At 36.4% G+C, this 17,454-nt stretch overlaps 1 protein-coding gene across 8 annotated transcripts in view; it reads left to right on the top strand.

Moving 5' to 3' along the window:
* MBNL3 (muscleblind like splicing regulator 3) overlaps positions 1-16,874 on the top strand; it is a 128,506-nt gene extending 111,632 nt beyond the window's left edge. For 6 of the 8 annotated variants that reach the window (XM_032620139.1, XM_032620138.1, XM_032620137.1 and 3 more), the window contains 5 exons: positions 1,978-2,128; positions 3,950-3,985; positions 6,402-6,496; positions 7,429-7,502; positions 9,265-9,393. In XM_032620139.1, the coding sequence (XP_032476030.1) occupies positions 1,978-2,128; positions 3,950-3,985; positions 6,402-6,496; positions 7,429-7,485 (339 nt within the window). In that variant the 3' untranslated portion in view covers positions 7,486-7,502; positions 9,265-9,393. Of the gene's footprint in view, positions 1-1,977; positions 2,129-3,949; positions 3,986-6,401; positions 6,497-7,428; positions 7,503-9,264 lie in introns of all 8 variants that reach the window. The other 2 variants (XM_032620143.1, XM_032620144.1) reach the window with 2 other exon arrangements.
* The last annotated feature ends 580 nt before the right edge of the window (positions 16,875-17,454 follow it).

Genomic DNA, 17,454 nt, shown 5'->3' with positions numbered 1-17,454 from the left:
CATACTAAGTTAAAACCTATCTTGTTGTAACTGGAACTTACACTTAGTTTATTGCAAAACATGCCAATCCCTATTTCATAGGAGCCTGATTCTCATGTCCTTTCCCTAAGCCAAACACCCCAAATTTGGACTTGTTCTCTTTCTCAGTACCCCTGCTCTCTCAGAACTGAACCCAATACTTTGTGAAAGAGCTGAGTACCAAAATAGAACAAACTTATTTTCTGCCTTGATCTGGACAGCAGAATTTGTTAATGAACGTTAAAAAAGACTTCATTCACCAAATATCTTTTGTCTTAAATTATTTTGAATGAGGGAATTTTAAGCTATGAAAATAGGAAGGAATCCAGAATATTCAATGCAGAATTTAAGCCTCCAATTGTTAGATTATTTCTGTTGGTGGCACACAGTTCAGAAACAACGCACCCTGTTGTAAAGGAGAGGAATACAGTTGGCCCCCTAAAAATAAAGGTTCTCATATGCATGGGATGTACAAGGAATACCATGCCTGTGCCATGGTGTACCTACCTGTCCAATGCTCAGTCATGGAGCCTTCGTATGTATGTGCCTATTTCTGATGATTTTGGTGTGTTTGTTAGAATGCATATAAGTCAGCCCCAAATTTCCATGTAGAGAGTTAAACATACTATATATAGTAAGGTCTTCAACTGGTACTTTTGAACATCAATATAGAATTCTTTTCTGAGTGGCTGATCAGAGCAGCGTCTTAAAGGTAAAGTAACACTGGCCCATAGGAATTTGTTTGAGGTAAGATTAAACAAAGGAGGCTGCATGAAGAAATTTAAGCTTTCTATATTTTAAAGATTCAGAGTTGAAACGCTTTGCGAAGCAGAGATTTTTACCCTGTTCGCGTTCGTGTGCATAGCTCAGGTTGACTTTACTGAAAGCAGCTTGTATGCATTTAAAAGGAAAGACTTCGAGGGGTGATATTTATTTCCCAAATGAAAATAGAGGTATCATTAGGCCTTCTTGTCCATAGGAATAAGGAGGTCATGGCATGCCCCTTTTCGGCTTGTGGAAGGCTAGATACTCAGCATAAGTGTGCCCGTCTCCTTAAGGATTTGGAGCATACCCAATCGTTGTTGCTGGGACAAGTTTTTTAAGTACTGTGCAATCTGCTGAGGAAAAAATGTAAAGTAATGTCAAATTTCTCCAATGAATCTGATCCAGGGGGAGCTTTGACTGAATATTTTAAGCACAGTGGGATTTTGAAAGAATTGTAGACATGAAAGGAGGATTTTAAAACGCTAAGAGGTTTCAGAATTAAACGTTACAACAAAGCAGGCAATACATATCGGAATGCACAGCAAGTCTCTATAAGTGAGAATTGCATACATTTTGCTAACTATCTATGGTATCTGGGTGAGGTGGCGGGGGCAGATTAATTCATTTGTTTTTTCCTTACATGTTAGTTGGGAAATATACAGTTATAGGGTTTGGACCTGAAATCCTTGTATAAATTGAATTTTGGATTTTGGAGCTTTAGACTCTGATCTACTGACATCTGTTTTTTCACCTACATACCATTTATCTCCTAGATTTATATTGGAATTGTAACTGGCAAAAATTTCTTTCCTGCTATATCTGTTGCTTCTGCTGATCTCATTTTAATAGGTTAGGAGATGAGCATCCTTTAGATGTTAATTTTAAATGATTATTTGCTGGCAACAGCATCCTGTCGCATCCAGCCCACACGATGAGGTCCTTTTCAGCTTCATTAATTTGTCTAAATTAGTGACGTTGAAAAGCTTCTTTTCCCCCCTGTATGTTTATTTTCTGTTTTGGACTGAGTATGTACTCATATAGTCAACGGCTTCATCTCTGAAGTTGGTTACCTTGCTCAATGACGACCCTTGCAAAGGGTTCCCAGGCCAGACCTTATCTAACTGCTGCTTGCTTGGTTTGTGTACATATTTTACTTTCCTTAATACTATTTATTAATCCACCCTTCCCTCACAGGCCCTGCAGCCCGGTGCACTTCAACTGATACCAAAGAGATCGGCGCTTGAAAAGACCAATGGTGCCACCCCGGTCTTTAATCCCAGTGTTTTCCACTGCCAGCAGGCTCTGGCTAACCTGCAACTCCCGCAGCCGGCATTTATCCCTGCAGGTGAGAACGGGGCTCTGGGCACCATGAGTTGCTTGATGTTGCGAATGAATACAGTGCCCACCAGCTTCCAAAGAGCATTTATGTGAGAACGGTCAACAGATACTGTGGTTAGAAATAAAACAAGGCAGCTATGCTCAATCTGTTTGTACACTGAACAAACTGTTTTCCTGTGATTCCTGAAAATTAATGGTTTTGAAATCAAACTAGGAAACACTGTCAACATTTTTCTTTTGAGCATTTCCTAATTTTTGCTTCTCATGTTTGATTCACTTGTTTTAGTCTCAAACTAATTCCTTGATTCTTAGGTATCACTTTCAAAGACAATGGTCTGCCCTCAAAAAAAAAAAGAGGAAGTTTCCAAGCTTCAGCATTGCAAAAATAGGTAGTCCATATATCTTTGATATGCCAAAGATAGTTATAATAAAACTACCCTTGCATTTACAATATAATACAGCGTAGTATATATCTAAAACAGGTAGTTTTAGCCTCTAACTCTTAAACCAGTTAATATAAAATATATAGCAGTTTATCACATTTTCCTGACACTTTGTGGCATATTTTATTACCTCCTACATTCAACTATATTTAATAGCATAACAGTTTTGCACTAAATTGAAAAGAAAAATTTAAGCCATAATTTTTTCAAATAAATATCATAGGGGGCTTCCCTGGTGGCACAGTGGTTAAGAATCCACCTGCCAGTGCAGGGGACACGGGTTCGAACCCTGGTCCGGCAAGATCCCACATGCCGCTGGTTGATTTGTAGCTGGCAAAATGAAATTATTTCCATGACCAGATATGGTCTCAAACCAGCATTCATGCAAGGCCCAGAAGCAGAAGAGCTGAGGTCAAACAAATATCATATATGAGGGGAATTACTTTTCTTCCAGTGGTTCAGTACTTTAAGAACAAGCATATAGTCTCTTAGGAATAAGTTGAAAATACTAACCCCTGGGAGTATGGTAGATTTTTTTTTTTTGTCAGAATCATAAATGCCCCAGTTTGGAAACTGTTAAATGAAAGTTACATGCTTTAAAAATTAATTTAGAAACCTTGTTTATTATAAACATACTAAGCACATGGTATTGTATGCCTGGACGTGAAGAAACCCATTGGTTAACTGATACATTAATCAGTTAATTAATTTTGAAAGAAGCCATAAAAATCCAGTCTTTTGTCTAGTTAACTGACCACAATAGTTCCTCATGATATCATTTAAAAACACAATTTTTAGACTTGTTGGGCTGGATTTGGCTAATTTAAAATCTAGATTTACAAGCAAAAACATCAGAAGAAACCCTTTCTCCTTAATTAATAGCAAAAGAAAAACTTGTCAGGCTGAGAGCCCCCTCTTGATGAAAAGCCTATTTGCCATATGTTCACAGTCAAGTCCTTGGTTGCGAGGTGGAGAAAGCAATGATAATAGATTAGTGCCCTAAGTACAACTTATTGGCACCAGCTGCCAGATCCTGGTGCATATTTTGAAAATTGTCTGTATAATAAATTAAAATTCTTCCTTTCATAATCAAAATCACTTAGGATGTATTCGTCCAGAATAAATATGTAATTTAAGTGAGCTAATACCCTTAAAGAAAAATTAATGTTCATTTTTATACCTAAGAATCCAAGAATTACTTTGATTAACTGGGTTTGGGATCTTAAGCTGTAATTGTGAGCATGGGAGATTACTGGATATGCATGTGCTGATTGATTAATATTGCTAAGAATATCTTTCTAGTTAGAAATTATTTCTATCAGTAAAACTTCAATAATGAAATATCTCTTTTCTTTACTTTTCACGCTTTTCTGCATGGTGTACAGGGCCAATACTGTGCATGGTACCTGCTTCAAGTATTGGTAGGTTTTGTACAAAAATTCTCAACTTTTTACAGTCTGAAAAAAAGTGTTTTTCTGTCGTGACTATGAAAGAGACAAGCAACTGGATGACGTGGCTGGACATTTTCTGAGTATTTAAGGTTTAATATGGTGCTGTCTGTTACATGTCTTTGTGGAATCACAACAGTCCTACACTCTCACAGTTGGTTGCCACTGTGGTCAAATACCGACCCTGCCATTTCTGTATTTTCACCCTAAAAATAGTAGCTGAAATATTTTGAAACATTTCCTTATCTAGCCAGAATGGGCAGTTTTATTCTTAGCTTTACATCTGTTACTAAGAAATTGTAAAATATTTAAAATATTTTAAATGTATAATTTGTAAAGTACAACACAACAATTCCTCCAAAAAAAAAAGTTATCCATAAGATCAAAATTATTCAATACTCAGATGTTGCAAAAAAGCAAAGCTAGAGCATTCTGTAGTGTTTTGTGATGATTTCTAGGAGGAAGTGCCATCTGCACGGAAACCAGGCACCACAGAATCATTTCAAAATGACTCTTTGGGGGTATGTGATTTTTAATAACCAGTTGCACACAGATCCTTTAATTAGCCACCTATTCAATATGGTAGCCATCTCGAAACCATTTTGTACATCACTAACACTGAAGAAGACAAGGAAAGGGACTTGTTTCCCTCTCAGAACTCCTAGGGAGTTCACAGCTCCTATAGTTTCCATGGGCGCCAGGAACAGACCAGGAGAAAATAGCTCTGTTCCATACAGGGAGGAATTATCCCACCTCACCCCACCATCTCATATCAATCCAGTTCCTTTTATCCTTTTTGAGAGTTCGCAACAGCTTGACCTCCATCCCATTGGTCAACCAAAGTCGATGCAGAGCCCAAAAGGGACTAACAGGTTTATCAAGATAAAACAAAAAGGTCAAAATGACAACTACATAGTCGTAGCACTCACTAACAGGTGAGGCCCCTGTTATTAGCTGTGCTTTGTCAGAAGGCCCCTGTTATTAGCTGTGCTCTGTCAGAATTAAAAACATTTCCACTGGTACTAACAGAAGCATCATATGCATATGATTAGAAGAGCATACTTCTGCAAGTTCGTGAAATGTGTCTCCATCTTCCCATTTTGTGACTCTGCTCCCTTGTCCTTTCACCTAAGAGCTCAGTGTAGGAATGCAAACTGCATGCTTCAGTGGTGCTGCTTTCTGCACAGTTGTTGTGCTCCCAAAGGGAAAACAAGAGTGTTTTTAGAATTGGCATGTGCTACAATAAGGGATGTTGATAGGTAATGGATAACTAGAGATGAGATGAGCATGAGAGATAACTACAGAGTTTCTGTTAATCACCATTTGGGGTACATTTGTGGTTTCTGTGACGTTGCATGTGTTGATTTTCCTCTCTCCAGGCCATTCATTTTCTCTGTAGACTTTCAGAAAATCTGAATTCAATCGATATATTATAGATGCAAATTATCACATATGCACACATGCCATTCACACATTAATTCCTTGGCTTGCTATCCAAAATGAGCTAGAAATAAGGAAAGCATCCCAGAAGCTTTCAAAATGACATAGAAACTAGAAAAGGCAAAGAGAAATCAGCCTGAAAGAGATGTTGCAGCTGCTAGTCATTGTCGCTGTAATATTGCAGTGAAGACAAGATTTTGTCGGATATTTACTATGAAGTACCCCTTGGAAATTTCGGCTGTTTATGAAACAATAAATAAATGGCCTATGTTGTTTCATAAGTAGCCTAAGTGTGCAAGGGGTTTGCCAGAGGTGTGCTGAAAAACCTGCGTGCATAGGCCACTGTATTCTTTATCTGCTCCCCTACCACATACCCACCAAGCAAACTACGATCTTTTTGTATACAGATCAGGTAAGTATATCTTTGCACCTGCAAATCCAGTGACAGCACTCATGTCTGTCATGAGTTAGCGAAACCAAACACCAATTCACAGTTCCCTACTCCCGTTTTGAATGCGCAACCCAGTTACTTTTCTGCTTGACTAGCTGTTCATAGCGATTTCTGCTTGACTAGCTGTCCACAGAGATAGCCTTGGTAAACTCAGATTTGTCATAGGTACCCATTGTAACCCCTTCTGAAAATTTGGCCCTTGAAGTCAACTACAGTGTGATTCTGCTCAAAAACTAACTAAATGTTGAGAATGATTCCATTTTCCTTAATGGTAACTATAATTGGCTTTCCCCTTTTCTCTTTTTAAATATTTCCCCCTTCCATGCTGTGTTGCTTTGCACTGACTGTGATTGCATGTTGCACCCTGGTGTATCCATCATGATGATGTTACATGGCTTGTTGCTGTGATACCTGCCACGCCCCATTCCATCGTGTATGTCACGGTTACGTAAATGCTCCACCCCCTCGTGTGTTGCTTCCATGATTTCCTACTGAAAGTGCCCATGATGCACGGTGCTACACCTACCACTGTGTCTGCAGCAACACCACCTGCCACCAGCGTTCCCTTCGCTGCAACAGCTACAATCAATCAGGTTTGGCCATTTATTTCACCTGTTCAGACCTAGCTAACTACGGTGTGTTGGTAAGGCACAGTATATGCTTTTGGGATTGGTGAGAGACATTAGTCCCTATTCTTAAGTGTTTCTTTAGCCATTGTTACATTTAGAATTTCTCTTTTTGTGTATATTCTAGAGGGATGTTCCTGCTTTGCTGCTCATCCTGAGATGAGTCAGCAGAGTGTTCTTTTTTAATTGGTTACAGATGTCACTCTTGACATCTTATATATATAGTTGTTGCTACCACACCAATCCTCAAAGGTATATACTAAATATTTTTTAAATGTTTCTTCATTGGTTGAGAGGAGAATTTATTTTAGTTGACTACCAGTTTTGGTTATTGCGTTTGAACTTTCACTTAGTACTATCATCACCTTTACCTTTAGATCTACTGGAAAGAAAGATAACACATTTCTTTCCAAGGCACAGATATGCTTATCATTACCCAGTGATTACATCCGAAATTCCTTCTCATACCGACATGAGATGTGCTTGTGTTGTTTTAATTTTCATTTGCTTGAGGTTTTTACAGGCAGTCACAAGGCAAATTATGAATTTGGGGTGAGTCTTGAAATTATAAGGAGATACTTACAATAATTATTGTGTAATATTATGGCCATTTTGCCTTGTTAAAGTGGTAACCACTCTTAAAGACTGCAAGTTCCACTGCTGTTTCAATTACAAGTATGATAAACATTTAGGACACAGAGCATTAATCCTTTGGGGAAACAAACCACATTCTAACCTGTGCTTTTCGCAAAGTTAACTATTATTGGATATGGTTAGTATGTCTAAATTTTTCTGTGAAATTGGTTACGGTTATTGATTACCATGTCCAAGGAGTGAACAAAATAAATGGAATTCTCTCAAGAAACTATTTTAATCTAAAATCTTTTTTACTACTATAGATACCCCCATTATCAATAGATGAACTGAATAGCAGCATGTTTGTTTCACAGATGTAGAAGTTACCAGTAGAACAGTAAGTCTCTTTAAGTATTAATATAATATTTGTAGGTTATATCTTTTATCTACACAGTTGCATTTGCTAAAGACTTGGGTAAATATTTTCATTAATAGGCACTGCTTATAACGTACAGCTTGATTTAAGCATTCTAAATTTTCCACAATGAAATATGGACAGCAAATATGCAATTTTTTAATATGAAAATAACAGCTGTTATTGTATTTTCCCAATGAGCTTACAAATTCCCAAATGTTTTCCCATTATTAAAGGGGTATGATTGGTTAGCCAAAGGCACAGATCGATTTTGAATTTTAATCTTTTAACATTTTTCTAGCTTTGTTTTATTTTAATTGAAATAAAGCAAAGTAATTTTGTCACAATTTGATTAAGATGGTTATCTTAAAGACAGTAGGCAGTATGCTTTTTCTAAAGACATTATGGAAAATAGCGCTTTCACATTCTGCCACTTTGTGTTGCTTCCCATGTAAGTCTAGCAGAATTGCTCCAGCTGTTTTCAATTTTGAGTGACATAATTTAGTAATTTAATCATTATTTTCATTCACATCATGGCACCTTGTTTTTTGGTAATTTTTGTTGTTGTTTTCGGATTTTTCCCCCTTCACTTTTGATTTCCTTTGCCTGGTCCAGAGCCCGTAATGGCAACACACTTAATTTGAGCAGTTGTTCACTTGGAACATGTGACTTTTAAAGTCACTCAAGACGCTGAGGCATCTTAATTAATAATTATAGGGAGTTATTAAACAAATACACTGATTCTGAGTTGCATCCATTAGTCATTGAAAGCTTGAAGTTCTCACACCTGGAGTGTTTCACTTGGTTAAAGAAGGCAACAGTTCTGTTCTCTTGATGGACTAGTTCCCCAGAACCTGGCTAGCATTTCTTTCCTGCTGAGGACACACAGGCCCAGAAGACTAACTGTTCTGGACAGAGCATATAGATAGCTGTACATTAGATAACAGGTCCCTTCAATCATAAGGAGCGTTTTAAAAAAGACATCTTTGAGCACACGGAATAACTGAAGTAGCTGTATATTGTAGTAGTTTTCAGGGGTATCATTTTGGATAGTGGCAAGTTGGCAATAGCACCGAACATGAGAATAATAGGCTTTGTAAACACTTGCCTGATTCTCATGGGCTGCTTCACATCAAGGTAAACAAAAGTGGTCAAATATAGTTAACTTTCCAACAGAACATGTTTGGGAATAGTGATTCTTTTTTACTTGATTCCATTAGAAAATTTAGAGGTATTTGGCACATCATAATCATTGCAATATGTAACAGATGTTGAAAATTTCTCCAGAGTGCAAAAATGTAATTTTGTAAAATACTGTATACCGAGAATTCACACTTAGGCTATTCCTGCACGGCTCCAAAACATACAGATAAAAAGTTTAAAGTTTGTCTAATATTTGCATATTTCAAAATGGAATCCAGTATGTTTTGTCAATATATGCTTGTTGGAGGAAGTGAATGGATGGGTGGATGTTCATGGTGTAGACAGTGCCTTAAACAACCGAGTGTATCTCTGTTAACTTAGGGCAACTGTCCACACTGTCACTCAGCGAGAACCACAGACTATCAGACGGTCATGCTATGTGACTCCTTAGTGAGCATTTCCAACAGCTCGATTTTCGTAGATTCAGAGTGGGGAATATCTTGGCATATGGTTCACACACAGAACTGGAACAAGAACCAAGTATCCTGACCCCTACTTCAATAACCCTCCAATATTTCTCTTTTTTTTTCTTCCATTTCAGTTGAAATTCTGAACAACAGAGTTATGGAGTATCAGAATCTCTCCGTGAGAACCTCCATATGGCCTTTCTATGTATATTCACGTATGTCCTCTTCTACCAACACAACAATAAGCATGGTGCAGTCAATATATTAAACAAAACAAACATACCAACCAACAAATTCGAATAAAAAACAAAGCATCAAACAATCAATGGAGATGTTAAAACACCAACAGAAAACTAACAACTACCATCTGTCTCTCTTATTTGAATTATTAGGTAGAACAGCATAACATTTTGTAATTTATCACACTATTCTTTGTGATTTTCCAATAACCATTATGCTGAGTGAATCTCTACAGTGGACTGCTGGCTTATTGTGCATTCTTGGTGGATAAATGTTCGGTCTGTTTGGAAGTGTTACCTTACCGTTTTGTTTACACAGTAGTCTGTTGGTTTGATTCAGAATGTAACAAATATATCCAATACCATTTTCCCCCTTACTGTATTGCAGTGTATTGTATTGTGGTGTGTTGTGTTAGGTTTTTACATACTGTAGTGTTTTGCTGTAATGTGTGGTGTTTGATTTTAACTAAAATGCTATTAATGGGAAACAGAAACACATGTGCTTGAAAAACATGACAGGTTAATGTTGATATGCTCTCTCTCTCTCTTTAGAATATTTCTGTAGGTTTCTTGAGGCAGACGTTTAAAAGGCCTCACTTTTGAGTGTGTCCAAAACCTGTTCATAAACATGCATGTGTATAATTTGTACCCGTAGATCTGACCTTGCATAGTACAATCACATTACTGGATTTTTTTTGTGAGAGAGAAATAATTACCTGAAAATAACAGGGAACTTCTTAAAACATTAACCCGAATTTCACTCCTTAAGTAGATTGAAAAACTAGAATTTACCTTTAAGTGAATTTCTCAGCATATATACTAAAAATCATGTAAAGTGCCCATTACATTTTTTGTGGCTCAAGGATCCTGTCTTCTAGGTTGAGTGTCTAAAACTGAGCCATTTGTCATTTTCAGCTGAAAAATTGGTTCTTAGAAGCTTAAAGGTATTCTAATGACAGGTTATAAATTAAGCAGAGAGAGCGGGGCTTGGAGCTAGTTTTTACATTTTGGAGGAAAGTGTGTAAAAACCATTGCAATGTAACCTTTGATACAAGTGCCACTTTCTGAATGCAAATGGCTTATGCTCTTTAGACTACTCTTTGAATAATAAGTAAGATGCAGTCTGGAAAAGTCAGTCAGGGTGAAGGAGAATTGGTTCCAAGTGAGGCCTTTCCTCCCCAAATGGACAGTCTCTTCTGTTCATCACAGCTGGAGTCTGAGTATAGATTTGGAGAAATGGCGGGACTGGGGAGGGAGGGAGGGAGCCATTTGAAATTACTCTTCGATTTATTTAAAAGTTCTAAGAAGGATGTCCACAGTTGTCTTTAGCCTCAGTTCAGCTGAGTTTCCAGTTTTGTTAAACATTCCAGTGAAGAAGCAGGTGCCTGTGATATAATATGTTAAGTGTTGCCCTTCCCAAACTTTATTAACAGCGGAATCTCTCATATCATAACCAAGCCTCTATTTTTGTTTGTTTGGATTTCTTTGTTTTTATATGTTTTGAAAATCATAATAGAGACGAATAGAGAGGTTTGTAACACCCTTTGGATGAGACAGAGTGGCTACACTCCACAGAGCTGACCTGAATTCACATTACTAATACTTTTGAAATAATTGTATAACCAAGTAAAATAGCAATTAATTCCCATGGTATGTCACATACTTCTTCCACCCTACTCAGTAATTAAAGTTACTATTATTAATCAGTGGTAGAACCATATGATAGTTTGCATTGATTTAGATAGATTTAATATTTTCTACTAAATATGTGTTCTCTCACTGGAAAGTATAAAATCATCAAATTTGATGTTTATACCAAGTTTATTTTTCTCCTTCATGAAAATGACAAGCAAAGGGAAAATCTGATTTAGGATACCTTAAGCCGGCTAGTAGTGTTTGAATCACAGAACAGTGGAACTGGCAAAACCTTTTCACAGCCAGGGCATGTGATTCGCCCAGGGCTGCCTAACTACTTGGTAGCAGCTGGACCCAGAAATATCTCCTGACTCCTGGTTGTTCTCCTTTTTCACATTGTTTGTGCTTCAGAACATTTGAGACTCCATCCCAAGGCAGATCATTTTGGCTCAGAGTACAAAAGAGCAAAATTAACTCCTCAGTAGCTGATATCCTGTTGATCTTAATTATCAATCCAAATCATGATCATCAGGGATTTCTAAATGGTCTTGCTTGTATTGAGCCGTTGTCATCTGCTAACAGTATTGTCTGGAGTTAGAGAGCAAGAGGTGTCTTGACTTTTACCTTTTGGTCCTTTGAACTACTTAATTTCTGTTTCCCAAAATCTTGACATTGCTAGAGAAGAAAGTAGAATATGCCTTTGTGAAATTACTTGTGTTTGGAACTGAGTTTTGTAAAACCTGTGCTGGTGCCTCTCAGGAAGGGCAGATTTGATCACATGAATCCAGGAGGGATGCACCTGAGCTACTCTAGATGTATTCCTTAAAAGAGACAGAGACATTTTCAGTGTGAAATGAACTTTTTTGTCATTTCACATTTTGATACAGCATACTGTCTCGCTTAACTTTTTAAACTTCTGACAAAGATGTACATGGACAATAAACCTAGGGTACAGCCGTTTGCATGTTGCCTTAAGCACTGGAAGACATGAATAATGATGTATTTTTTAGTAAGAGGTTCAGTGAGAGATATTCAGGGTAGCGGTATTTTTGGTGCAACAATTTTTGATATTGTTGGCATTTTAAAAGTTGCTTTGTGAGTGAATTTAAAGAAAGAAAACTCAAAGCACTAAGGTTTTGATCAGAGGTGAAAGAATTTTGACAAAAATGCAATTTTAAGATAGCACTCTTTAACTAGTTGTGCAATGACTTATTCAAGTGATCTTTATTCAAGAAAAGAAAAGAAGTCATTAGACTATAAATTTCTGGTGAAAAAGACAAGTCACAAAACTAATCAGTGACTCTAAACAACAATTTACTGGATGGACTGTATATATAAAATTCTAATCACTTGTGATTCTTAGTTAACATTTTATAAGCTTTTTAATTTACAAGGGCCTCTTTTTATTTATCCAAAATTATTGTTTTTGTCCATTCCTCTCAGCCTTTTGCAAAATATGCAAGCGTGCTGAAACTTGGATAAAACAGGTCATGTATACAGAGAAAATAATCTAAAGGTTTTCTTTTAAGAGGGTTTTAGTAGTGTCAAATTTTTTAAAGCACTATGTGACCACAACATAAGTATATTCTAAAGAGGATTAAGAAACTTAAATTAAATGGATTCATAAAATCCGTGCAGTATTTGCTTTTGCAATTGGAGCACGATTCATCAACTAGCTGTCACATTTCATTGCATTTGTCTAAATTAGAGTCTTTAATTTGTAGTTAATCATGATATGAAAAGCTATCCTCTCCCTATTCCATCAGTCTTTGCCATCCATTTCTGAACACGCTAAAGCACTTTGATCTTGCCATAAGTGTTGTCCTACACCACTAGGCTGTGTTCACTAATGGGCAGCCTCAGCTCACCAGCTCTCCAATGGGGGCAAAGCAAGTACCTCCTCCTTACCATCAGCAGGAACCAAATAAAATTAATCTTTACAACATGAATCTCTTTTTCATGGCATGACCAGTAAGCACAGTGATGTCTGATTAAGGACAGCATTGACATCAAATTTTATTAAATAGTATGTAGGGAAGGCCTGTGTGCTACTTGGAATGTTATTTGGTCCTCCCTCCACTCCTTTGGAGAGTACATGAGGATGCTCTTAGGTATAAAATGCAGCCACACGTTTTCAAGTTATTTCAGTCTGTAGGGTAGGCTGTGATGCACAGAACGAATTGAAACTGGAATCTTCTTTCTTTGATCTCTTCTACATTTCACACACTTTGAAATAAATAGGGAAATATGATTGAGGGAAATATGATTTCCCAATTCTGTTGAATAGATTTAGGAAGATAGTGGCCTCATTTTTAATTTTACCAGTGCCTGTCAAAGGCAATAGAATAAACACTATGTAAAAGAGTATGACAAGTTTTTTTTGCAAGTTTAGTTGACAGCCTAATCAAACTGTAAATATAATGACAAATAGAGGTTCTGGGCACCAACTCACTAACTGGTGCCACGTTTTCATTTTTCTTATTTACTTTTTAAAGTTTTTATTTTATTCCCTTTTCATATCTTTAAGTATCATTAGTATGAATTTAATTTTGAAGGAGAGTTAGAGAAGCTTTAAGATTTTACTACAGGCATTCAACCCGCCTAGATAGGTCCTCAACTGACACTGAAAAACAACAAGGTATAGAGTATAGTTCATAACTATTCCTTACAGTTCACAGTTTAAGAACAAACTTAACTTTATATACAAATAATAATTTTTAACTAATTGTATTTAGTTGTTGCTTTAGCAACAAACCTACAACATGGCTACCTTTAGACATTTTTTTGTGCGTGAAAATTTTACTTGTAAACTCTGTGGTTTTTGACAGTGTGAGCATGTAGCAGATACAGCTCAAAGCTCAGAAATAGATATGGTGGATTTTTCTTTTTAATCCAAATTCCCATGTGAAAACTGAATTTGTGTCCTTGTGTGACTTTTTTAGGCAAAAAGTTTACAACATCTGGATTCTAGAATCAGGCTTTAGAGCTGATAGAATTTGTTGTGTGGATAGGGTTATTCCACAGTATTTAGACTCCAAAACACAATCGTATTTATAATATGCCCCGATCTCTTTCCATAACCTTACTTATTCAGAATCATTCTATTCAAGTGGCATAGCTGTAGCTACAAAAATTCTCTTTTACAAATCTATCCAAATGAGGGTTAAAGAATGACAAAAGCACAGATTAAATTAATTCATCTTTGTGAAACCATCCATACAGATACTGTGGAATGACCCCATAACAGTGTTGAAGAGACATATGCTGCAGTTAACTGACGGTCTCAGTTAGGGTGCGAACGTGTGAGACACACCTTTTTTGCACTTATGTACATAGTCCATGAGAGCGATCCTTGGAGCTTTTTTTTTTTTGATATAAGAAGTCTGTGATAATAGTGGAAAAGTTAGTAAGAGAGAGTTATTTCTAAGGCTTTGAGAAGAAGGGTTTTTTTTTTTTTTTTTTTTTGCTACAACACTTAACTAAAACATGATGTTGCTTTGCTGTTGTGGAGGCTTTCTAGTTTGCTAGGGCTCGTCATAAGACAAGACTGGTTACAGGTTAACAGGTCAACTTGAGCTAACGGCACTAAACAAAAGTTAAGGTACTTCAGCTTTTAGCAAGATTGCTAGCAGAGATCGTTTGTTTTTAAATTAATCCTCACTGTAAACACACACACACACACACACACACACACACACACACGCAGCAGGTTTCTGGCTGAGGTCTTCTTTCAATGGTTGCAAGGAGTTGTAAATTGCAAGATGGATATTCCCATTCTGATCTACTTAGATTTCATCTTTCACAGAAAATGGTCGATTGAGATATATCGGTTACATCAATTAACATGTATTTAAGTGACAAATTGCTAACATTTGCCACTATTTCCCCTTCAAGATCCAGAAGCCAAAACCAAATTGACAACTACTGAAAGATGTAATTTAACAGTTAAGTATGGCCAGCACAGAGCATTTCATTCCCTTCAGCAAAGGAAAAAATGCTTCTGGCACAATTTTAGAAATGGCTGTTTTCTGACTTACCTTTATCAGATGAGACAGCGCTTCACTGTGCCACTTCAGCCTCCTACTCTTTTAACGAAACAGAAGAGAACTAGCCGAAATCTTGTGTACATCAGAGCTGTAAAAGAATGTTTCAATCAGATCATCTCTGCCAATTTCAGCTCCCACATCACCTACAGATCACCATTTATCTTTTTGTTGCCTCCAGGCGATGAGGCCTAGAAAAGGTCGAGGTTAGAAAGGTTTAAGGATAGATCACCATGAGGGCTTTGAGTCCTTCCCATCTTGAGGCCTGTTGTCCTTGCCCTGGAGAAGGAGCCCATCTTGGGATTGAGGGAGTTGTTATTAATATTGCTACCCATTTTGATAGTTCTCACTTACAGAGACAGGAAAATAAGCCAAAGCCAGAAAGCAATCCAAGCCTTACAGTTGTCCAATAGCTCAGGGCCAGTTGGTTAGAAATGTCCTTTTATTCCCCCCCTTGAGCCCATAACCACATAGAGTCAGCCATACAGCTAACAGCCTGACCATCTGACCAGTATTTCCATTGATAGAAAATGTAAGCATTCACTCCTTCTGTAGTTAGGAACTCCAACTTTAACCTTATCACCAACATATTTCCCCAACTTAACCCATGTTCTTGTGTTGACATTTCCTTGTGAAACTATAAGCCACACGAATATATTTTCATAAGGTCAATAGAAATATAGTAAGATTTTAAGTCAGGCAGAATCACCTATAAAATAGTAAGAATGAACCTAGAAGCATCACAAAAGATAACCAGTTAATTGATGGCATGTGGTGCATACTGACAGCCACTATGTCACACTCTTTGGAGCTTAAACACAGTGCTGTCTTTTAAGTAAGTAAAATTAGAGAATGAAAGGACCTCTATTATTAAGCCCAGGAAAGGATTTAGTTTGACTAATTCAGTTTCCAGCCCCTCTACTTGTTCTTCACTGAAAGAGAACCACCCATCAATACTCCAAAGCAGGGTTATTCCAGAGGAATTTTATCTTTAAATAGAACCCATCCTCAATTATAGCATATCACTGTGAAATAAGTCACAGGTATATCATTATTACTTTAATTAAAAAAAAAACAACCCTGTAACAAGACCTAAAAGTAACCCAACTTTAAGCAGTGCTCTTTTCTCCCCAAACACACAACCTAAAACATTGATCTGTCACAGAACTGCATGATTCCAAAGCTTTATTCCAGTATACAGATGCTGTTTGTTAATGATGGAAACCAAATTATTTTCTTGCTGTGTCTTTTGTGTCTAGCAGTTGAGAGAATTACATGACCATTATATCATTGGACTCTGGGATTGCCCTTTTCAAAATAAGTTTCCTTTTATTATTGTTGTTGCTTTAATTATTAGAAAATGAACAATTTGTGACATGCCCCCAAATTACAATAATTTAAATAAGTTTTCTTTAAAAGATGCTCCAAAATATACTCTTTTAAAGGGCTAATTTTATGCATTTGTATAACAACAATCCAGTATAATGTAGAAAATGGAAGCACATATTTTGGGCAGAAAAATGCCAATTTAAAAATACTTATCAATAAGAAAATTATTAGCCCTGTGCAACAATTATAGATTTAAATAATGATCACTGTATTTAATAAATGTAAACTGTTCCCATAATGTTTTGCCTCCAAAATGCAATAGCTCATTCCCTCAACTGCTATCAATAGGGCAGATGCATTGATTTTGGGGTTTTTTTTTTCCAAGTTATAGTGCTGTACTGCTTATTTGTGTTTAGAAGTGTGCATTATGCAATTCATTTTAGTATGCTATTTCTATGTTGTTTATTTTTTGTTCTTTCAATAAAATGTGTAAATTTCTTGGTTTTGTCTTTTTTTATGAATCCATATTCACACATTACGAGTTCACCTAAAAGCTATTTGTCTTCTAGTATATTAATCCTAATAGTAATTCTAATATAAGATTTGATTTGGTTCAGTGCTATATTTCATACATAGAATAAATTTATTACTAAATATATACCTTCAGTATTTTGAATTATATAGCTAATACATCCATTGTATTAGATGTATTATTCCTATAATATTGAAGTCATTAACACAAGAAAGACACACTTATATTTTAGCAAAAGAACACTAAAAATTTTGTGATAACACTTACTGGTTTCCATTGTGCTTCAGAAATTCTGAGGCATATCCTAAGATACATTATTATTATTAGTTTGTATTTTCCTATTATTCATTTCTATCCTGCATGTTGAGTGTAACATATGAAACCAGTGTCATTCATTTTATTCTTTTCAAGATGGGCATCAATGGTCTCATAACAACGGGATGCATGACTTTTTCCATTAAAATGTTTTATCTCACTTAAAATTGGTTATCTCCAACAAATGGCACAGGAATGAACGGATAATCGGTTTTGTTCTTTAAAGAAAGC

Source organism: Phocoena sinus, chromosome X (genome assembly GCF_008692025.1).
Source record: "Phocoena sinus isolate mPhoSin1 chromosome X, mPhoSin1.pri, whole genome shotgun sequence".
Taxonomy (NCBI): Eukaryota; Metazoa; Chordata; class Mammalia; order Artiodactyla; family Phocoenidae; genus Phocoena; species Phocoena sinus.
The sequence above is the reverse complement of the archived record's forward strand: the minus strand, read 5'-3'. Positions and strand labels throughout refer to the sequence as shown.